This window comes from Bombina bombina, chromosome 8 (assembly GCF_027579735.1).
Source record: "Bombina bombina isolate aBomBom1 chromosome 8, aBomBom1.pri, whole genome shotgun sequence".
NCBI classification, from domain to species: Eukaryota; Metazoa; Chordata; class Amphibia; order Anura; family Bombinatoridae; genus Bombina; species Bombina bombina.
In genome coordinates this window covers 111,086,892-111,111,226 of record NC_069506.1, presented here as the reverse complement: position 1 = coordinate 111,111,226, position 24,335 = coordinate 111,086,892, and the positions used below count along the sequence as shown (strand labels likewise).

Sequence of the window (24,335 nt, the reverse complement as noted above, 5' to 3'; positions counted from 1 at the left end):
TCTGAAGAAGCAAAAGTATCAAATTTGTAAAATTTGGCAAAAGTGTGCAGTGAAGACCAAGTCGCTGCCTTACATATCTGGTCAACAGAAGCCTCATTCTTGAAGGCCCATGTGGAAGCCACAGCCCTAGTGGAATGAGCTGTGATTCTTTCAGGAGGCTGCCGTCCGGCAGTCTCATAAGCCAATCGGATAATGCTTTTAAGCCAAAAAGAAAGAGAGGTAGAAGTTGCTTTTTGACCTCTCCTTTTACCAGAATAAACAACAAACAAAGAAGATGTTTGCCTGAAATCTTTAGTGGCCTCTAAATAGAATTTTAGAGCACGGACTACGTCCAAATTGTGTAACAAACGTTCCTTCTTTGAAACTGGATTCGGACACAAAGAAGGTACAACTATCTCCTGGTTAATATTTTTGTTGGAAACCACTTTCGGAAGAAAACCAGGCTTAGTACGCAAAACCACCTTATCTGCATGGAACACCAGATAGGGCGGAGAACACTGCAGAGCAGATAACTCAGAAACTCTTCTAGCAGAAGAAATAGCAACCAAAAACAAAACTTTCCAAGATAATAACTTAATATCTACGGAATGTAAGGGTTCAAACGGAACCCCTTGAAGAACTGAAAGAACTAGATTAAGACTCCAGGGAGGAGTCAAAGGTCTGTAAACAGGCTTGATTCTAACCAGAGCCTGAACAAACGCTTGAACGTCTGGCACAGCTGCCAGCCTTTTGTGAAGTAAAACAGATAAAGCAGAGATCTGTCCCTTCAGAGAACTTGCAGATAATCCTTTCTCCAAACCTTCTTGAAGAAAGGATAGAATCTTAGGAATTTTTATCTTGTTCCATGGGAATCCTTTAGATTCACACCAACAGATATATTTTTTCCATATCTTATGGTAAATTTTTCTAGTTACAGGCTTTCTAGCCTGAATCAGAGTATCTATTACAGAATCTGAAAACCCACGCTTTGATAAAATCAAGCGTTCAATCTCCAAGCAGTCAGTTGGAGAGAAACCAGATTCGGATGTACGAATGGACCTTGAACAAGAAGGTCCTGTCTCAAAGGTAGCTTCCATGGTGGAGCCGATGACATATTCACCAGGTCTGCATACCAAGTCCTGCGTGGCCACGCAGGAGCTATCAAGATCACCGAAGCCCTCTCCTGATTGATCCTGGCTACCAGCCTGGGAATGAGAGGAAACGGTGGGAATACATAAGCTAGGTTGAAGGTCCAAGGTGCTACTAGTGCATCTACTAGAGTCGCCTTGGGATCCCTGGATCTGGACCCGTAGCAAGGAACCTTGAAGTTCTGACGAGAGGCCATCAGATCCATGTCTGGAATGCCCCATAATCGAGTTATTTGGGCAAAGATTTCCGGATGGAGTTCCCACTCCCCCGGATGGAATGTCTGACGACTCAGAAAATCCGCTTCCCAATTTTCCACTCCTGGGATGTGGATTGCAGACAAGTGGCAGGAGTGATCCTCCGCCCATTGAATTATCTTGGTCACTTCCTCCATCGCCAGGGAACTCCTTGTTCCCCCCTGATGGTTGATATATGCAACTGTCGTCATGTTGTCTGATTGAAACCTTATGAATTTGGCCTTTGCTAGATGAGGCCAAGCTTTGAGAGCATTGAATATCGCTCTCAGTTCCAGAATGTTTATCGGGAGAAGAGATTCTTCCCGAGACCATAGACCCTGAGCTTTCAGGGGTTCCCAGACCGCGCCCCAGCCCACCAGACTGGCGTTGGTCGTGACAATGACCCACTCTGGTCTGCGGAAGCTCATTCCCTGTGACAGGTTGTCCAGGATCAGCCACCAACGGAGTGAATCTCTGGTCCTTTGATCTACTTGAATCGTCGGAGACAAGTCTGTATAATCCCCATTCCACTGTCTGAGCATGCACAGTTGTAATGGTCTTAGATGAATTCGTGCAAAAGGAACTATGTCCATTGCTGCAACCATCAATCCTATTACTTCCATGCACTGCGCTATGGAAGGACAAAGAACAGAATGAAGTACTTGACAAGAGCTTAGAAGTTTTGATTTTCTGACCTCTGTCAGAAAAATCCTCATTTCTAAGGAGTCTATTATTGTTCCCAAGAAGGGAACTCTTGTTGACGGGGACAGAGAACTTTTTTCTATGTTCACTTTCCATCCATGAGATCTGAGAAAGGCTAGGACGATGTCCGTATGAGCCTTTGCTTTTGACAGAGACGACGCTTGAATCAGGATGTCGTCCAAGTACGGTACTACTGCAATGCCCCTTGGTCTTAGAACCGCTAGAAGGGACCCTAGTACCTTTGTGAAAATTCTCGGAGCAGTGGCTAATCCGAATGGAAGTGCCACAAACTGGTAATGCTTGTCCAGAAAAGCGAACCTTAGGAACTGATGATGTTCCTTGTGGATAGGAATATGTAGGTACGCATCCTTTAAATCCACCGTGGTCATAAATTGACCTTCCTGGATGGTAGGAAGGATCGTTCGAATGGTTTCCATTTTGAACGATGGAACCCTGAGAAATTTGTTTAGGATCTTGAGATCTAAAATTGGTCTGAATGTTCCCTCTTTTTTGGGAACTATGAACAGGTTGGAGTAAAACCCCATCCCTTGTTCTCCTATAGGAACTGGATGAATTACTCCCATCTTTAACAGGTCTTCTACACAATGTAGGAATGCCTGTCTTTTTATTTGGTTTGAAGATAATTGAGACCTGTGGAACCTTCCCCTTGGGGGTAGTTCCTTGAATTCCAGGAGATAACCCTGAGAAACTATTTCTAGTGCCCAAGGATCCTGAACATCTCTTGCCCAGGCCTGAGCAAAGAGAGAAAGTCTGCCCCCCACCAGATCCGGTCCCGGATCGGGGGCCATCCCTTCATGCTGTTTTGGTAGCAGTGGCAGGCTTCTTGGCCTGCTTACCCTTGTTCCAGCCTTGCATCGGTCTCCAGGCTGGTTTGGGTTGAGAAGTATTACCCCCTTGCTTAGAGGATGTAGAATTAGAGGCTGGTCCGTTTCTGCGAAAGGGACGAAAATTAGGCTTATTTTTAGCCTTAAAAGACCTATCCTGAGGAAGGGCGTGGCCCTTTCCCCCGGTGATGTCTGAAATAATCTCTTTCAAATCAGGACCAAACAGTGTTTTACCCTTGAAGGGGATGTTAAGCAATTTTGTCTTGGAAGACACATCCGCTGACCAAGACTTTAGCCAAAGCGCTCTGCGCGCCACGATAGCAAACCCTGAATTCTTCGCCGCTAATCTAGCTAATTGCAAAGCGGCATCTAAAATAAAAGAGTTAGCCAATTTAAGTGCTTGAACTCTGTCCATAACCTCCTCATACGAAGATTCTTTATTGAGCGACTTTTCTAGTTCTTCGAACCAGAAACACGCTGCCGTAGTGACAGGAACAATGCATGAAATTGGTTGTAGAAGGTAACCTTGCTGAACAAACATCTTTTTAAGCAAACCCTCTAATTTTTTATCCATAGGATCTTTGAAAGCACAACTATCTTCTATGGGAATAGTAGTGCGTTTGTTTAGAGTAGAGACCGCCCCCTCGACCTTGGGGACTGTCTGCCATAAGTCCTTTCCGGGGTCGACTATAGGAAATAATTTCTTAAATATAGGGGGAGGAACAAAAGGTATGCCGGGCCTTTCCCACTCCTTATTTACTATGTCCGCCACCCGCTTGGGTATAGGAAAAGCATCGGGGGGCACCGGAAGCTCTAGGAACTTGTCCATCTTACATAATTTCTCTGGAATGACCAAATTGTCACAATCATCCAGAGTAGATAATACCTCCTTAAGCAGTGCGCGGAGATGTTCTAATTTAAATTTAAATGTTACAACATCAGGTTCAGCTTGTTGAGAAATTTTTCCTGAATCTGAAATTTCTCCCTCAGACAAAACCTCCCTCCTGGCCCCTTCAGATTGGTGTGAGGGTATGTCAGAACCGTTATCATCAGCGTCCTCTTGCTCTTCAGTGTTTAAAACAGAGCAATCGCGCTTTCTCTGATAAGTAGGCATTTTAGATAAAATGTTTGCAATAGAATTATCCATAACAGCCGTTAATTGTTGCATGGTAATAAGTATTGGCGCACTAGATGTACTAGGGGCCTCTTGTGTGGGCAAAACTGGTGTAGACACAGAAGGGGATGATGCAGTACCATGCTTACTCCCCTCATTTGAGGAATCATCTTGGGCAATATTATTATCTGTGGCATCATTGTCCCTACTTTGTTTGGACACTATGTCACAATTATCACATATATTTAAATGGGGAGAAACCTTGGCTTTCATACATATAGAACATCGCTTATCTGATGGTTCAGACATGTTAAACAGGCTTAAACTTGTCAACAAAGCACAAAAAACGTTTTAAAATAAAACCGTTACTGTCACTTTAAATTTTAAACAGAACACACTTTATTACTGAATATGCGAAAAAGCATGAAGGAATTGTTCAAAATTCACCAAAATGTCACCACAGTGTCTTAAAGCCTTAAAAGTATTGCACACCAAATTTGAAAGCTTTAACCCTTAAAATAACGGAACCTGAGCCGTTTTTACATTTAACCCCTATACAGTCCCAGGTATCTGCTTTGCTGAGACCCAACCAAGCCCAGAGGGGAATACGATACCAAATGACGCCTTCTATAAGCTTTTTCAGTGGTTCTTAGCTCCTCACACATGCATCTGCATGCCTTGCTTTCCAAAAACAACTGCGCATTAGTGGCGCGAAAATGAGGCTCTGCCTATGACTAGAAAAGGCCCCCATCTGAAAAAGGTGTCCATACAGTGCCTGCCGTTTTTTAACAACAATCCCCAAGATTATAATAACTATTAAGAGTTATAATCTGCCAAATATGCTTAGCAAAGTAATCGTTTTAGCCCAGAAAAATGTCTACCAGTTTTTTAAGCCCTTATAAAGCCCTTTATTCTTTTACTTAATCTAAGAAAATGGCTTACCGGTCCCCATAGGGGAAATGACAGCCTTCCAGCATTACAAAGTCTTGTTAGAAATGTGGCCAGTCATACCTCAGGCAGAAAAGACTGCCAACTGCTTCCCCCAACTGAAGTTACTTCATCTCAACAGTCCTGTGTGGAAACAGCAATCGATTTTAGTAACGTTTGCTAAAATCATCTTCCTCTTACAAACAGAAATCTTTATCTCTTTTCTGTTTCAGAGTAAATAGTACATACCAGCACTATTTTAAAATAACAAACACTTGATTGAAGGATAAAAACTACATTTAAACACCAAAAAACTCTGAGCCATCTCCGTGGAGATGTTGCCTGTGCAACGGCAAAGAGAATGACTGGGGTAGGCGGAGCCTAGGAGGGATCATGTGACCAGCTTTGCTGGGCTCTTTGCCATTTCCTGTTGGGGAAGAGAATATCCCACAAGGATGACGCCGTGGACCGGACACACCTATGTTGGAGAAAAGGATAACTATATATTATAGTGATTATGTCCAATCACGTGTGGCTAGTCCGGCAGACTTTTGGGAGGCGCTTACCCACATTCTCTCAGCTGGAAGGTGCAGCAATTGACAACTGCAGCAAAGAGCTTGGATGCAATGAATGCAGGGGGATCAGCTGTACAAGGTCAGATGCTTAAGATTGGACACTGCAGCGATCACGGATGGCTGTGAAGACTGGTGAGATCTAAAGTTCTTTCAGCCCCACTGTAAAGGGTCCTTAGGCGAGGGTAAATCCCTCAGTAGGTTGTACCCTATAAGTGGGATACTATAAGGCTGCATAAAGACACGACTAACATTGACTGGCTATTTAGCCTATACAAACTGCTTCCCTGCTGCATAACTGCTCTGCATATATGCCCTGCTCTGCTTGTACTAACACATGTGAAATCTTGCAAGCTGATTTTCTTTGCTTTCCGCTGGGAGACACTAACTTTGTGGTTATATGGATTGCTTTTGCTTACTTTAAAGAGACTCTTTACTGGAGTTGTCCTTATATTGGACTATTTATAGGATCACATCAATCCTTATCATTGACAGGACAAGGGAATCTGGACAGTAATTACCAGAACATCACCTCATTCCATGACTTTAAGTGTATAAGTGTATAGGACTATTTTGGGTATCTTTTTAGTAGATAGAATGAACTATTTTTCTAATCATTTCTATGGCATGTATATATGTATTAATTATGCTATTAAAATATTTTTGTATATCTTACATTTAAGCATTGTACATCTTTGGGAGAGGAGCCTGTCAGCCCCGGAACAGCAACCACCACACACAGTGCCTTAAGTCTTATATTTTTTATCTTTATTGAAGAGTTAAGTGCTGGCATAGGGCATACTTTATTATATTACTTAACTTTCTCTTTTTATTAAAATATATATATATATATATATATATATATATATATATATATACACACATACATACAGTATATATATATATATATATATATACACACATACATACAGTATATATATATATATATATATATATATATATATATATACACACACATATATATATATACACACACACACACACACATACATATAGTATATATACATATATATATACACACACACACACACATACATATAGTATATATATATATATATATATATATATATATATATATATATATATATATACATACACATAAAACAGGGAAGGGAACTGCCCTCCTAGACCAGACCGGGTACACATCCCATGACCCTGCAACATGATCAGCCCTGGGTGCTCAGTGGCACTCACAAGAAGCTGTGCTGTCCCCAGAGTCACAGTCAGTTAACCCCAGACAGGTCTGGGTGCAAGAACCATAGGGGAAATTACAAAACAAATTAATACAACACAAAGAGCAAACCCATCACTCACTTACAAGCTCACAGCTAAGATTTAAATGCAAAAATGGAAAGGTTAGTTACCGCATCTGGCCAAATGGGACAAGCCCAGGTACCACGTCAAGGTTCTTTCCAATACCTGGGACCCTAAAACAGCCACACAATGCAAGCTCTCAAATCCAAACAAACTGGGAACAAGGGAAGGGTACACAGGCTTATGTAATCACCCCAGTAATATACAAAACACAGAAGGGGACTGCACTCCTAGTTAACCCCAGACAGGTCTGGGTGCAAGAACCATAGGGGAAATTACAAAACAAATTAAATTAAGCTTGCTAGTGAGTGCAGGGTTTTTTCTGTGTGTTGTATTAATTTGTTTTGTAATAACACATACATTATATACACACACACATATAGATACACACACACATATATATACATACATACACAAAAATACCTATACTATTAAAGCCCTCATATGATTTATTATAATATAAATATAAAGACATAAGACATACACCTGTTCTTACTCCACTAACAAGTTTGTTGATACATTTCTATACCATATATAGATAAATTAAACAGAATTAGAGCAAAAATGCCTTTAGTGAGTTTAAATGCAGAAAAATGTATGCCTTCTCTATAGAAGGCCCAATGCTCACAGTGTGTGCAAAAGCAAAATATTTCATTAAACAAAAGGCAGGAGAAGCTAGTACTACACTAAGTGTAGATGCCACACCTTGTTACCATAGCCAGGTACAGTAAGCCTAGAATCTCACTATATATTTAATCTGAATAAAAAAACATATATTGCAACTTTATTAAGAATAATATAAATGACAATATTACTGTTATCCTTAGATTTTGTGCATTTTGATATCTGAAGAGACTATTTCACTATCAGCTCCTGTAAACGGCAAACTGCTATCATATTCTATACTATTTATTATTCTCTCTATAATTACATTCTTGCCCTGATACCCCTCGTCTCATTTATTCACCTTTATTCTTTTTCCCCCTGTAATCTGCACTTTCATTTGCTATTCCTGAACACTTCAAGAGTAATTTAGGAGTTGTGTTTTCTGAAAGTATTTATCAGAAAGAAATTAAAAATGACTTGCAAATGTTACCATTAATTTATACATTGCAATGGGAATTTTTGCCTTGCATTCAAACAGCAATAGGAAATATCCTAGGTTTTGATAAATCTAAAAACATAATTTATGTAAGAACTTACCTGATAAATTCATTTCTTTCATATTAGCAAGAGTCCATGAGCTAGTGACGTATGGGATATACATTCCTACCAGGAGGGGCAAAGTTTCCCAAACCTTAAAATGCCTATAAATACACCCCTCACCACACCCACAATTCAGTTTAACGAATAGCCAAGAAGTGGGGTGATAAGAAAAAAGTGCGAAAGCATATAAAATAAGGAATTGGAATAATTGTGCTTTATACAAAAAAATCATAACCACCACAAAAAAGGGCGGGCCTCATGGACTCTTGCTAATATGAAAGAAATGAATTTATCAGGTAAGTTCTTACATAAATTATGTTTTCTTTCATGTAATTAGCAAGAGTCCATGAGCTAGTGACGTATGGGATAATGACTACCCAAGATGTGGATCTTTCCACACAAGAGTCACTAGAGAGGGAGGGATAAAATAAAGACAGCCAATTCCTGCTGAAAATAATCCACACCCAAAATAAAGTTTAATGAAAAACATAAGCAGAAGATTCAAACTGAAACCGCTGCCTGAAGTACTTTTCTACCAAAAACTGCTTCAGAAGAAGAAAATACAACAAAATGGTAGAATTTGGTAAAAGTATGCAAAGAGAACCAAGTTGCCACTTTGCAAATCTGATCAACCGAAGCTTCATTCCTAAACGCCCAGGAAGTAGAAACTGACCTAGTAGAATGAGCTGTAATCCTATGAGGCGGAGTCTTACCCAACTCAATATAGGCAAGATGAAATAAAGATTTCAACCAAGATGCCAAAGAAATGGCAGAAGTTTTCTGGCCTTTCTAAAACCGGAAAAGATAACAAATAAACCAGAAGTCTTTCGGAAAGACTTAGTAGCTTCAACATAATATTTCAAAGCTCTAATAACATCCAAAGAATGCAACGATTTCTCCTTAGAATTCTTAGGATTAGGACATAATGAAAGAACCACAATGTCTCTACTAATGTTGTTGGAATTCACAACTTAGGTAAAAATTCAAAAGAAGTTCGCAACACCGCCTTATCCTGATGAAAAATCAGAAAAGGAGACTCACAAGAAAGAGCAGATAATTCAGAAACTCTTCTGGCAGAAGAGATGGCCAAAAGGAACAAAACTTTCCAAGAAAGTAATTTAATATCCAATGAATGCATAGGTTCAAATGGAGGAGCTTGAAGAGCCCCCAGAACCAAATTCAAACTCCAAGGAGGAGAAATTGACTTAATGACAGGCTTTATACGAACCAAAGCTTGTACAAAACAATGAATATCAGGAAGAATAGCAATCTTTCTGTGAAAAAGAACAGAAAGAGCAGAGATTTGACCTTCAAGGAACTTGAGGACAAACCCTTATCTAAACCATCCTGAAGAAATTGTAATATTCTCGGTATTCTAAAAGAATGCCAAGAAAAATGATGAGAAGGACACCAAGAAATATAAGTCTTCCAGACTCTATAATATATCTCTCTGGATACAGATTTACGAGCCTGTAACATAGTATTAATCACAGAGTCAGAGAAACCTCTTTGACCAAGAATCAAGCGTTCAATCTCCATACCTTTAAATTTAAGGATTTCAGATCCTGATGGAAAAAAGGACCTTGAGACAAAAGGTCTGGTCTTAACGGAAGAGTCCACGGTTGGCAAGAGGCCATCCGGACAAGATCCGCATACCAAAACCTGTGAGGCCATGCCGGAGCTACCAGCAGAACAAACGAGCATTCCTTCAGAATCTTGGAGATTACTCTTGGAAGAAGAACTAGAGGCGGAAAGATATAGGCAGGATGATACTTCCAAGGAAGTGAAAATGCATCCACTGCCTCCGCCTGAGGATCCCGGGATCTGGACAGATACCTGGGAAGTTTCTTGTTTAGATGAGAAGCCATCAGATCTATTTCTGGAAGTTCCCCCATTTGAACAATCTGAAGAAATACCTCTGGGTGAAGAGACCATTCGCCCGGATGCAACGTTTGGCGACTAAGATAATCCGCTTCCCAATTGTCTATACCTGGGATATGAACCGCAGAGATTAGACAGGAGCTGGATTCCGCCCAAACCAAAATTCGAGATACTTCTTTCATAGCCAGAGGACTGTGAGTCCTTGATGATTGATGTATGCCACAGTTGTGACATTGTCTAATCTGAAAACAAATGAACAACTCTCTCTTCGGAAGAGGCCAAGACTGAAGAGCTCTGAAAATTGCACGGAGTTCCAAAATATTGATCGGAAATCTCACCTCCTGAGATTCCCAAACCCCTTGTGCCGTCAGATACCCCCACACAGCTCCCCAACCTGTAAAACTAGCATCTGTTGAGATTATAGTCCAGGTCGGAAGAACAAAGAAGCCCCCTGAACTAAACGATGGTGATCTGTCCACCATGTCAGAGAGTGTCGTAAAATCGGTTTAAAGATATTAATTGAGATATCTTTGAGTAATCCCTGCACCATTGGTTCAGCATACAGAGCTGAAGAGGTCGTATGTGAAAACGAGCAAAGGAGATCGCATCTGATGCGGCAGTCCTAAGACCCAACATTTCCATGCATAAGGCTACCAAAGGGAATGATTGTGACTGAAGGTTTTGACAAGCTGATATCAATGTTAAACTTCTCTTGTCTGACAAGGACAGAGTCATAGACACTGAATTTATCTAGAAACCTAAAAAGGTTACCCTTGTCTGAGGAATCAATGAACTGATTGGTAAATTGATCCTCCAACCATGAACTTGAAGAAACAACACAAGTCGATTCGTATGAGATTCTACGAAAATGAGAAGACTGAGCAAGTACCAAGATATCGTCCAAATAAGGAAATACCAAAACCCTATTCTCTGATTACAGAAAGAAGGGCACCGAGAACCTTTGAAAAAAATTCTTGGAACTGAGGCTAGGCCAAACGGTAGAGCCACAAAACTGGTAATGCTTGTCTAAAAAGAGAATCTCAGACACTAAAAGTGATCTGGATGAATCGGAATATGCAGATACACATCCTGTAAATCTATTGTAGACATATAATGCCCTTGCTAAACAAAAGGCAGGATAGTCCTACAGTAACCATCTTGAATGTTGGTATCCTAACATAACGATTCAATAATGATAGATCCAGAACTGGTCTGAAGGAATTGACCTTCTTTGGTACAATGAAGAGATAAAATAAAACCCCAGCCCCTGTTCCAGAACTGGAACTGGCATAAATACTCCAGCCAACTCTAGATCTGAAACACATTTCAGAAATGCTGAGCCTTGCTGTGTTAACTGGGACACGCGAAAGAAAAGAATCTCTTAGCAGGAGGCCTTAACTTGAAGCCAATTCTGTACCTTTCTGAAACAATGTTTCTGAAACCAGAGATTAAGAACGGAATTGATCCAAATTTCTTTGAAGAAAACGTAATCTGCCCCATACCAGCTGAGCTGGAATAAGGGCCGCACCTTCATAGGTACTTAGGAGCTGGCTATAGGTTTCTATAAGGCTCGGATATATTCCAAACTGGAAATAGTTTCCAAACTGATACCGCTCCTGAGGATGAAGGATCAGGCTTTTGTTCCTTGTTGTGAGGAAAGGAACGAAATGAATATTTACCCTGGAAAGAAAGGGAAAGCAAAGTTGACTTAGAAGACATGTCAGCATTCCAAGTTTAATCCATAAAGCTTTTCTAGCTAAAATAGCTAGAGACATATACCTGACATCAACTCTAATGATATCAAAAGATGGTATCACCAACAAAATTATTAGCATGTTATAGAATAATAATAATGCTATAAAATTATGATCTGTTACTTGTTGCGCTAAAGCTTCTAACCAAAAAGTTGAAGCTGCAGCAACATCCGCTAAAAATATAGCAGGTCTAAGAAGATTACCTGAACATAAGTAAGCTTTTCTTAGAAAGGATTCAATTTTCCTATCTAAAGGATCCTTAAATGAAGTACTATCTGCCATAGAAATAGTAGTACATTAGCAGGAGTAGAGACAGCCCCATAACCTTAGGGATTTTTGTCCCAAAAAACTCTAATCTGTCAGATGGCACAGGATATAATTTGCTTAAACGTCTAGAAGGAGTAAATAAATTACCCAAATTATTCCATTCCCTGGAAATTACTTCAGAAATAGCATCAGGGAGATAAAACACTTCTGGAATAACTACAGGAGATCCAAAAACCTTATTTAAACGTTTACATTTAGTATCAAGAGGACCAGAATCCTCTATTTCTAATGCAAATAACACTTCTTTAAGTAAAGAACGAATAAATTCCATCTTGAACAAATACAAAGATTTATCAGCATCAACCTCTGAGACAGAAACCTCTGAACCAGAAGAACCATTATCAGTATCAGAATGATGATGTTCATTTAAAAATTCATCTGAAAAAAAGAGAAGTTTTAAAAGACTTTTATGTATACTAGAAGGAGAAATAACAGACATAGCCTTCTTAATGGATTTAAAATAAATAAAATCTCTTATGTTATCAGGAACACTCTGAAAATTAGATGTTGACGGAACAGCAACAGGTAATGTAACAGTACTAAAGGAAATTTTATCTGCATTAATAAGTTTGACATGACATGCAATACAAATAACAGCTGGAGAAACAGATACCAAAAGTTTATAGCAGACTTAGCTTGGTAGCTCCAGCACTGTGCAGTGATTTTCCTGTAGTAACTTCTGACTCAGTTGCAACGTGGAACATCTTGCAATATGTAAAAGAAAAAAACAACATATAAAGCAAAATTGATCAAATTCCTTAAATGACAGTTTCAGGAATGGGAAAAAAATGCCAGTGAACAAGCTTCTAGCAACCAGAAGCAATAAATAATGAGACTTAAATAATGTGGAGAAAAAAATGACGCCCATATTTTTTAGCGCCAAAAAAGACGCCCACATTATTTGGCGCCTAAATGCTTTTGGCGCCAAAAATGACGCCACATCCGGAACGCCGACATTTTTGGCGCAAAATAACGTCAAAGAATGACGCAACTTCCGGCGACACGTATGACGCCGGAAACGGAAATAGAATTTTTGCGCCAAAAAAAGTCCGCGCCAAGAATGACGCAATAAAATGAAGCATTTTCAGCCCCCGCGAGCCTAACAGCCCACAGGGAAAAAGTCAAATTTTAAGGAAAAATATGTTAAATTAAAATGCATTATCCCAAATATGAAACTGACGGTCTGAAAATAAGGAAAGTTGAACATTCTGAGTCAAGGCAAATAAATGTTTGAATACATATATTTAGAACTTTATAAACAAAGTGCCCAACCATAGCTTGGAGTGTCACAGAAAATAAGCTTACTTACTTACCCCAGGACACTCATCTACATATAGCAGATAGCCAAACCAGTACTGAAACGAGAATCAGCAGAGGTAATGGTATATATAAGAGTATATCGTCGATCTGAAAAGGGAGGTAAGAGATGAATCTCTACGACCGATAACAGAGAACCTATGAAATAGACCCCTTAGAAGGAGATCACTGCATTCAAATAGGCAATACTCTCCTCACATCCCTCTGACATTCACTGCACGCTGAGAGGAAAACCGGGCTCCAACTTGCTGCGGAGCGCATATCAACGTAGAATCTAGCACAAACTTACTTCACCACCTCCATCGGAGGCAAAGTTTGTAAAACTGAATTGTGGGTGTGGTGAGGGGTGTATTTATAGGCATTTTAAGGTTTGGGAAACTTTGCCCCTCCTGGTAGGAATGTATATCCCATACGTCACTAGCTCATGGACTCTTGCTAATTACATGAAAGAAATTGTTAATTTATGCTGTGTATTAACGCACAAGTGAAATATATTGATTTGTGCGACCAATTTGTATGTACCTGTTTCAAACTTGTCAACACACATAGGGGGAAGAATGTACAAACAACATTTTTGTTTAAATAACTTAAGTCCATAGCTTCTTGGAATAGGAAACAAAACACAAGATACCTGTTTTTTTATCTTTATAATTAAGAACATAGTTAAATTTTCACATTATAATTTGTTTTCACAGGTACTGAGTATGTCATTTTTTGGGGGAATAAAACAAAATATTAAGTCAGGCATAAAAAAAAAGGATAATGTTTTAAAGCATCTTTAATTAATTGATGATATAATGTGTTCTAAAATTTTGCCTGCTGAATTCTGCCAAAAACTATTTTTTTTTCCAAGCAAGGTCACAAAACAATGAACAAAAATGTGGTGCTAAAATGAATCTAGAGCTGCCCATTACACATTTAGGAAGTTTAACGGCATGCTAGTTATTGACAAGCATTTCTCTCTCTGCTACCACAAATCAAACCAGTTAAAATATTTCTGCATTCTTATAGGTGACTTACTCCACAGTGAGCAAGAAGGTAAAGCATGGTAGCAAATACCCAGCCATCTATAGATGTCCTTTGCCATGATATAAAATGGGGATATATTTGCTTAAACAAATAAAAGTTATTGATTATGTGCAAATTTTGCTATGAACGTAGCATGTAGTGGGGAGGCGGCACCAGAATACTTAACACGGAGAACACACAGGTAGAGTAGCAGCAAAACTGGTGAAGTCCCAATCCCATTAAATTACAAGATGTATCCTTTACCCATCACTGAAACGCCTCCAGCTAAATGGGAGAAGGGCTCTGTGGATGATTTGCACAGCACGGGCTATCTAGAACTCTTCGTGAACATTGCGGGCATAGTCCATCAGCTTGCTGCCTATGAAATACTCGCTGTACTTCATGATTTCTTCCAGCCCCAAATGATGGTCTTGGTTTTCATCAGCTACAGCGATCATCTGCTTGGCTTCATTAAGAGCGTTGTATTCATTCATAGGGTCCATGTACTCCTACAGGAGACATAAAACAGTATGTGAAGATTAGCCAAACTGCTTGGGATCGGAAAAGGTTTGGATTTTGGAATTTTTGCATCTGTAAAATGGGACAGTTTGGAGGATATTTGACCAAGTGTAAACAGCAAATTTTTTAAATTTTTGTTTTTAAAAAAATAGTAAGTCAGTTAACCAGTATCATACTACACCATAAGATACAACCCACCGTCAGTTAACCAGTATCATACTACACCATAAGATACAACCCACTGTCAGTTAACCAGTATCATACTACACCATAAGATACAACCCACTGTCAGTTAACCAGTATCATACTACACCATAAGATACAACCCACCGTCAGTTAACCAGTGTTATACTACACGACAAGATAAATTATGCTTACCTGATAATTTCCTTTTCTTCTGATGGAAAGAGTCCACAGCTCCCCACCCGTAATTTTTTGTGGGGCGTACTTATATTTATCTTCTTCTTCTTAAATGGAAAGAGTCCACAGCTGCATTCATTACTTTTGGGAAAACAATACCCAAGCTATAGAGGACACTGAATGCCAAGATAGGAGGGTACAATAGGCGGCCCATACTGTGGGCACCAGGCCTAAACCTCTCCCCAATAAAAAAATCCCGCTTTGTCCGAAGCCAAGAAATGCTCCAAGGACACTGACTCGCAGCTGAGCCAAACTAGAGACCGCAAAACTGACTCGACTGAGCCAACAGTAAACCAAGAGACACCGTCGCCCAACAGATGGTCTCCCACCTCTCACAAATGAAGGGGATACCAGCTGAAACCCCCAAGGGGACAAGGCAAAGGAGAACCAAGGAACTGAAAGGTCCCTTAATACAAAAAAAGAACACCTCCAAGAGTGGGCCCAGCTCACAGAGACCCAAATGGACCCAAACAGGGAAAGGAGGCCACGCCTATACAAGCGAAACCCGGGATAAGACCGGGCACAGAGACAGAACAGATGTCTCTCCAACATCCTGCAAGCATGGAATGTAACTGAACAGGCAAAGTCCTCCCAGCGTCTGAACATAGAAGTATTCGACCATGAAAAGTGTGTAATAGACCCAGGCGAAAAACCCTAAGTATGAAAACACAGTCCATAACAGGACGACACAGAGGGTGCTTGTGAGGAAGAGGAGGCAATCAGGCAAGAAACAGACTGCAAAAGCAACCCAGAGACAGAGGGCACGCTCCAGGCAACCTAAGCCGCAGGACCTACCCACAGGTCCCTAAAAAGGGGAACACAAAGGCCCCCCGAGAATACACTCAGAACACGAAGGAAGAGTAAACCCACTTCTGAAATCAATGGAGAAAGGTGAGTGGAAATCTATATCCTAGCAGACTGAGCTAACAGGACAGACTCAATAAGCTCAAACATCCAAAGGAGACTGTGATCCAAACGCAGCGTCTTAGAGCGCTCGGTCATCCTGACCTCACAGACCCACACCCAGCTGGACCAACCCAGCCTCAGGAATCCAAGACAGGGGAACAAAAGAATCCCGAAACTGGTACAGGAACGAGCGTAAAGATAGCAAAGCTATCTCCACAGAGTACAAGTACAACCGACTCTTAAAACAGACAAGGCCATAGACCTAAGGATCTATCAAAACAAAGGCCCAGCAAGTCTGACTTGGAGCCAGCAAGACCCCACAGGGAACCAATCCCACCTTTCTACCTCCCAACCAGGAGCAGCCCCAAGAAAGGACTCCATTTCCATAGGGACGAGAATATCCCCGAAAGAAAAGGGATGAGGCCGGAAGGGCAAAAACTGTCCTCAAGGCCCGAAGCCACTGGCTAATGGGAAGATAAATCCCCAACACAAAAGTCCTAGAAAAGGATCCCCCTACAAGTAGCTTGCCAAGCAGAGGCACATCCAACCCAACCCAGGGAATCCACGGGTATACTGGCAAGCTGACCAGGGTAATGCAACCCTAAGGCGCACCAGAAATTGGACATCCAGCGCCAGCAGCTGGGTATGAACCAAAAACCCCTGAGGCGCAAGTCACACAGCTAACCACTACATGACATGGGTTACTCTGTGGCAAAGAGCAAAACATATTCCGAAAACCTGGCCAACCATGACCAGGTCAGGTAGATGGAGCAAGGACATAGCCCAAGTTCCCACTACCGTGGAACACCCCAACCAGCCCTGAGATCCAAGATTCCAAAACTACCCAAGACTGGATCAGGAAAAAAGCCAAGCGAAGCTTCAGCAACCGGAAGTCTCAGGGAGAAAAACAGGTCCGGGCACGCAATAAGTTCAGGCAAACATTACCCTAGAAATTAACACCCCAACTGCCCAGAAAGCCAGACACAAGGGATATAGATGCATATCCAGAGAATCCGGATAGCGAGAGGAACTCAAAAGCCCTGAACAAAGGAAGGAACCACCCCTAGCTAAAGTCCAACGCTCCAAAGGACAAGACTTGAAGTCATATGAAGATACTTCTCAAAGCCTCAGGACAACCAAGGGATAGCTCAAGGTCCAAAAAATCCTACTAACAGTACTAGTCTCCCTATCACCTCCGCACAAGCAGAGGACACAAGGAAGAGAAATGAAAGGCACTAAGCTCACCCAGCTCCGGAAACCACAAGCTAAACAAAGTCCCCACAGGGAACAACCATCACCCGGAAACACAGATCCCTAAAAGGAGATCCAACTCACCCGGAGACAATGGAAGAAGACCTAAAGGTTTCTTATAATTCAGACAGACAGTACGCGTAAAAGAGTAAGAGCTGCATCTAGATACACTAGAAACAGCTTACGTGAACACCTGCAAGCTGCCAAGAGCTTGCAACTGGTTTCCAACTGCAAACCTACCGCATGCTATCCTGTACAAGCTGTTGGATCAAGCCCAAAAGAACAAATCCAGAGGCCTTAAAATTAAGGCCTAACCGCTCAACTGTGGTAAGGGGCGTTAAGCCCTCCAACCCTCCACCACATGGGGAAGGAAAACTCTAGGTTCTGATGAAATCAGATGTCAGATAGAGTGACGCAGTGGAAAAACTCCCCTGCTAAGCCATCTATGACTGAAGGCTATAAGGACTGAACTGGGTTACCCACATGTGTAGAAGAATAAATTGGTAGGGAACTCGCCTCTCGTAGGACGGGACCCCCAGAGGTGGATGGCTCAGCAGACCCTTGATTTCCCGAGCCCGAGGAACTAGGCGCTCTCATATGGCATACGGAACAAAACTGGTTGACACGTGTCAACAAGGCCAATCCGGATTCATCACCGGACACAGACTCTTAAATCTAAATAGTCTCAGTATCAGAATCCTCCGTAACGGAATCTGAAATTAGGACAGTCTCAGCATCAGAATCCTCCATAACTGGATAGAGGATATATAAGTATGGACTAAAGTAGTAAAAACAAAAAACGGCACCTGACACCCCCAATGGCTGGGGCACTCACCACCTCCTATGACCAGACCCCTGCAGACTAGAAAATTTCCTTCGCCACACGGTCGGGAATGCGGAAATGGATAACGGAATGGAACCACGCCCGAACACAAGGTGAACCGTACAGTCCAAAAAAGCGCGTCCAACCAAAAGGCTGTGTCAATTCCAAAGGCCTCAAAGCCCATAAACATCACACATAAGCAGGTTGAATCACATAACAAACATGATTATAAACCCCCCTGTTCAATAACCCCCCTCAGGAGATATTAACCCTCGATTCCAAGATACTAACAGAGACACACTGAGACCCTTATGTCATATAGTTAGACCCGCAAGGTGTTGTAGCCTCTCTGGAAAACATTCACATTACAGTACATTGATGATAAAGTAAAATGAAACGATCTTACCGGAATCTACCCCATGGAATAGGAACACTGCCTTTCAAGTGTGACGTATAGCAACATCGCCTCCGCCATGGACTTGAGAGAAGAAAACAGGCAGCAGAGAGAAGTTCGACAACGCCGATTGCTTGAGGAGCTGTTAATATGAGTCGGGGGGGTTTCGCAGAAAGACTCTTCCTGCATCTCCGGACTCTAACTTTCATCCAAGCCCTCACTGAGAGGCTGACAGGACTACTTAAAACTCCTGTCCCATGCCGAAGAGTACTACCCTCCATAAGAGACAAAAATAAAAAAATTATGACACTTCTCTGCCAACCTCCTGGGACGAAAGGCAAAGAATGACTGGGGGATGAGGGGATAGGGTGCCTTTGCCTCCTCCTGGTGGGCAGGTTCTTATTTCCCAAAAGTAATGAATGCAGCTGTGGACTCTTTCCATTTAAGAAGAAAACAATCCTTTGTCAGTTAACCAGTATCATAATACACCATAAGATACAACCCACTGTCAGTTAACCAGTATCCCTACAACACCATAAGATACAACCCACTGTCAGTTAACCAGTATACTACTACACCATAAGGTACAACCCACTGTCAGTTAACCAGTATCCTACTACACCATAAGATGCAATCTTTTGTCAGTTAACCAGTATCCTACCACACCATAAGATACAATCCTCTATCAGTTAACCAGTATCATACTACACCATAAGGCATAAGATACGATCCTGTCAGTTAACCAGTGTTATACTACACCATAGTATAAATAAAACTCCTGGTAGTCAAGGGGTAAAAAAAAACAAAAACGCTTTTATCCAATCTCGCCACCTTTTAGTTTGTGAGATAAGACAGTAAGACCTGCAGGAAGAAAATGCCCTGGCAGAGATCTTTAAGTTGCACCCATGGAACCCAACTGGTCAGCATTCTAGCAGTGAATAAGAATAGAGATTATTATTTTTGCAGAAAAAAAAAATTAAAGATTTTTAATGTGATTTAGCAATCCAGGTTTTTATATCTCATTTATTTGTTTTATATGGTTTTAAATTATGTTTTTGCAATCCATATTGTGATGTATGCATTTCAGCAATTTCAAGCAACTTTCTAATTTACTCATGTTATCAATTTCTTTGTTCTCTTGGTATCTTTATTTGAAAAAGGAGGAAGTACGCTTATGAGTCAGTCCATCTTTGGTTCAGCACCTGGGTACAGCTTGCTGGTTGACAGCTAAATGTAACCACCAATCAGCAAGCGCTATCCAGGGTTCTGAACCAAAAATGGGCCGGCTCATAAGCTTAACATCCCTGCATTTTCAAATAAAGATACCAAGAGAACAAAGAAAAATTGATAATAGGAGTAAAATAGAACGCTGCTTAAAATTGCATGCACTATCCAAATCATGAAAGAAAAAAATTGGGTTCAGTATACCTTTAAAACAAGAAACTCAAGGCTCTGGATCAGTAAAATATATCAGTGGTGGCATATGTGAGCAGTTGCCAAACTACTGGCCAGCTCAGGATTGCCAGTGTATTATCTCTCCAGAGCTGACTAACTCCTTGTTTGGGGGTAAAATGCACATCAAAGGGACACTCAGGTCAAATTAAACTTTAATGATTCTTCTAGAGCATGACATTTTAAACAACTTTTAAATTTACTTTTATTAGAAAAAAATATTGCAGTGTATTTTTCTATTTACACTTTTGAGTCACCAGCTCCTACTGAGCATCTGCAAGAATTCACAGAATATACGTATATATGCATTTGTGATTGGCTGATGACTGTCACATGGTACATGAGGGAGAGGAAATATACATAACTGAAATTTGTTAGAAAAAAAAAACAGAATTTATGCTTACCTGATAAATTACTTTCTCCAACGGTGTGTCCGGTCCACGGCGTCTTCCTTACTTGTGGGAAATATCTCTTCCCCAACAGGAAATGGCAGAGTCCCAGCAAAGCTGTCCATATAGTCCCTCCTAGGCTCCGCCCACCCCAGTCATTCGACCGGACAGGAGGAAAAAACAGGAGAAACCATAGGGTGCCGTGGTGACTGTAGTTAGAGAAAATAATTCATCAAACCTGATTAAAAAACCAGGGCGGGCCGTGGACCGGACACACCGTTGGAGAAAGTAATTTATCAGGTAAGCATAAATTCTGTTTTCTCCAACATTGGTGTGTCCGGTCCACGGCGTCATCCTTACTTGTGCGAACCAATACCAAAGCTTTAGGACACGGATGAAGGGAGGGAGCAAATCAGGTTACCTAAACAGAAGGCACCACGGCTTGCAAATCCTTTCTCCCAAAAACAGAATTTATGTTTACCTGATAAATTACTTTCTCCAACGGTGTGTCCGGTCCACGGCGTCATCCTTACTTGTGGATATTCTCTTCCCCAACAGGAAATGGCAAAGAGCCCAGCAAAGCTGGTCACATGATCCCTCCTAGGCTCCGCCTACCCCAGTCATTCGACCGACGTAAAGGAGGAATATTTGCATAGGAGAAACCATATGATACCGTGGTGACTGTAGTTAAAGAAAATAAATTATCAGACCTGATTAAAAAACCGTGTCCGGTCCACGGCGTCATCCTTACTTGTGGGAACCAATACCAAAGCTTTAGGACACGGATGAAGGGAGGGAGCAAATCAGGTCACCTAAATGGAAGGCACCACGGCTTGCAAAACCTTTCTCCCAAAAATAGCCTCAGAAGAAGCAAAAGTATCAAACTTGTAAAATTTGGTAAAAGTGTGCAGTGAAGACCAAGTCGCTGCCCTACATATCTGATCAACAGAAGCCTCGTTCTTGAAGGCCCATGTGGAAGCCACAGCCCTAGTGGAATGAGCTGTGATTCTTTCAGGAGGCTGCCGTCCGGCAGTCTCATAAGCCAATCTGATGATGCTTTTAATCCAAAAAGAGAGAGAGGTAGAAGTTGCTTTTTGACCTCTCCTTTTACCAGAATAAACAACAAACAAGGAAGATGTTTGTCTAAAATCCTTTGTAGCATCTAAATAGAATTTTAGAGCGCGAACAACATCCAAATTGTGCAACAAACGTTCCTTCTTTGAAACTGGATTCGGACACAAAGAAGGCACGACTATCTCCTGGTTAATGTTTTTGTTAGAAACAACTTTCGGAAGAAAACCAGGTTTAGTACGTATCAACGGAATGTAAGGGTTCAAACGGAACCCCCTGAAGAACTGAAAGAACTAAGTTGAGACTCCAAGGAGGAGTCAAAGGTTTGTAAACAGGCTTGATTCTAACAAGAGCCTGAACAAAGGCTTGAACATCTGGCACAGCTGCCAGCTTTTTGTGAAGTAACACAGACAAGGCAGAAATCTGTCCCTTCAAGGAACTTGCAGATAATCCTTTCTCCAATCCTTCTTGAAGAAAGGATAGAATCTTAGGAATTTTTACCTTGTCCCAAGGGAATCCTTTAGATTCACACCAACAGATATATTTTTTCCATATTTTGTGGTAAATTTTTCTAGTTACAGGCTTTCTGGCCTGAACAAGAGTATCAATAACAGAATCTGAGAACCCTCGTTTTGATAAGATCAAGCGTTCAATCTCCAAGCAGTCAGTTGGAGTGAGACCAGATTCGGATGTTCGAACGGACCTTGAACAAGAAGGTCTCGTCTCAAAGGTAGCTTCCATGGTGGAGCCGATGACATATTCACCAGATCTGCATACCAAGTCCTGCGTGGCCACGCAGGAGCTATCAAGATCACCGATGCCCTCTCCTGATTGATCCTGGCTACCAGCCTGGGGATGAGAGGAAACGGCGGGAATACATAAGCTAGTTTGAAGGTCCAAGGTGCTACTAGTGCATCTACTAGAGTCGCCTTGGGATCCCTGGATCTGGACCCGTAGCAAGGAACCTTGAAGTTCTGACGAGAGGCCATCAGATCCATGTCTGGAATGCCCCACAGTTGAGTAATTTGGGCAAAGATTTCCGGATGGAGTTCCCACTCCCCCGGATGTAATGTCTGACGACTCAGAAAATCCGCTTCCCAATTTTCCACTCCTGGGATGTGGATTGCAGACAGGTGGCAGGAGTGAGTCTCCGCCCATTGAATGATTTTGGTCACTTCTTCCATCGCCAGGGAACTCCTTGTTCCCCCCTGATGGTTGATGTACGCAACAGTCGTCATGTTGTCTGATTGAAACCGTATGAACTTGGCCTTTGCTAGCTGAGGCCAAGCCTTGAGAGCATTGAGTATCGCTCTCAGTTCCAGAATATTTATCGGTAGAAGAGATTCTTCCCGAGACCAAAGACCCTGAGCTTTCAGGGGTCCCCAGACCGCGCCCCAGCCCATCAGACTGGCGTCTGTCGTGACAATGACCCACTCTGGTCTGCGGAAGGTCATCCCTTGTGACAGGTTGTCCAGGGACAGCCACCAACGGAGTGAATCTCTGGTCCTCTGATTTACTTGTATCGTCGGAGACAAGTCTGTATAGTCCCCATTCCACTGACTGAGCATGCACAGTTGTAATGGTCTTAGATGAATGCGCGCAAAAGGAACTATGTCCATTGCCGCTACCATCAAACCTATTACTTCCATGCACTGCGCTATGGAAGGAAGAGGAACGGAATGAAGTATTTGACAAGAGTTTAGAAGTTTTGTTTTTCTGGCCTCTGTCAGAAAAATCCTCATTTCTAAGGAGTCTATTATTGTTCCCAAGAAGGGAACCCTTGTTGACGGAGATAGAGAACTCTTTTCTACGTTCACTTTCCATCCGTGAGATCTGAGAAAGGCCAGGACTATGTCCGTGTGAGCCTTTGCTTGAGGAAGGGACGACGCTTGAATCAGAATGTCGTCCAAGTAAGGTACTACTGCAATGCCACTTGGTCTTAGCACCGCTAGAAGGGACCCTAGTACCTTTGTGAAAATCCTTGGAGCAGTGGCTAATCCGAAAGGAAGTGCCACGAACTGGTAATGCTTGTCCAGGAATGCGAACCTTAGGAACCGATGATGTTCCTTGTGGATAGGAATATGTAGATACGCATCCTTTAAATCCACCGTGGTCATGAATTGACCTTCCTGGATGGAAGGAAGAATTGTTCGAATGGTTTCCATTTTGAACGATGGAACCTTGAGAAACTTGTTTAGGATCTTGAGATCTAAGATTGGTCTGAACGTTCCCTCTTTTTTGGGAACTACGAACAGATTGGAGTAGAACCCCATCCCTTGTTCTCCTAATGGAACAGGATGAATCACTCCCATTTTTAACAGGTCTTCTACACAATGTAAGAATGCCTGTTTTTTTATGTGGTCTGAAGACAATTGAGACCTGTGGAACCTCCCCCTTGGGGGAAGTCCCTTGAATTCCAGAAGATAACCTTGGGAGACTATTTCTAGTGCCCAAGGATCCAGAACATCTCTTGCCCAAGCCTGAGCGAAGAGAGAGAGTCTGCCCCCCACCAGATCCGGTCCCGGATCGGGGGCCAACATTTCATGCTGTCTTGGTAGCAGTGGCAGGTTTCTTGGCCTGCTTTCCCTTGTTCCAGTCTGGCTTGGCTTGAGAAGTATTACCCTCTTGCTTAGAGGACGTAGCACTTGGGGCTGGTCCGTTTCTACGAAAGGGACGAAAATTAGGTTTATTTTTGGCCTTGAAAGACCTATCCTGAGGAAGGGCGTGGCCCTTACCCCCAGTGATATCAGAGATAATCTCT

The 24,335-nt window shown here is 41.8% G+C and overlaps 1 protein-coding gene across 1 annotated transcript in view; it reads right to left on the bottom strand.

Annotated features, from left to right (window-relative positions):
• Positions 1 to 13,973: 13,973 nt before the first annotated feature.
• SDF4 (stromal cell derived factor 4) overlaps positions 13,974 to 24,335 on the bottom strand; it is a 119,310-nt gene continuing 108,948 nt past the window's right edge. The window contains exon 7 of the mRNA XM_053690513.1: positions 13,974 to 14,858. Coding sequence (XP_053546488.1) covers positions 14,682 to 14,858 — 177 coding nt within the window. The 3' untranslated portion in view covers positions 13,974 to 14,681. The remainder of the gene's footprint in view (positions 14,859 to 24,335) is intronic.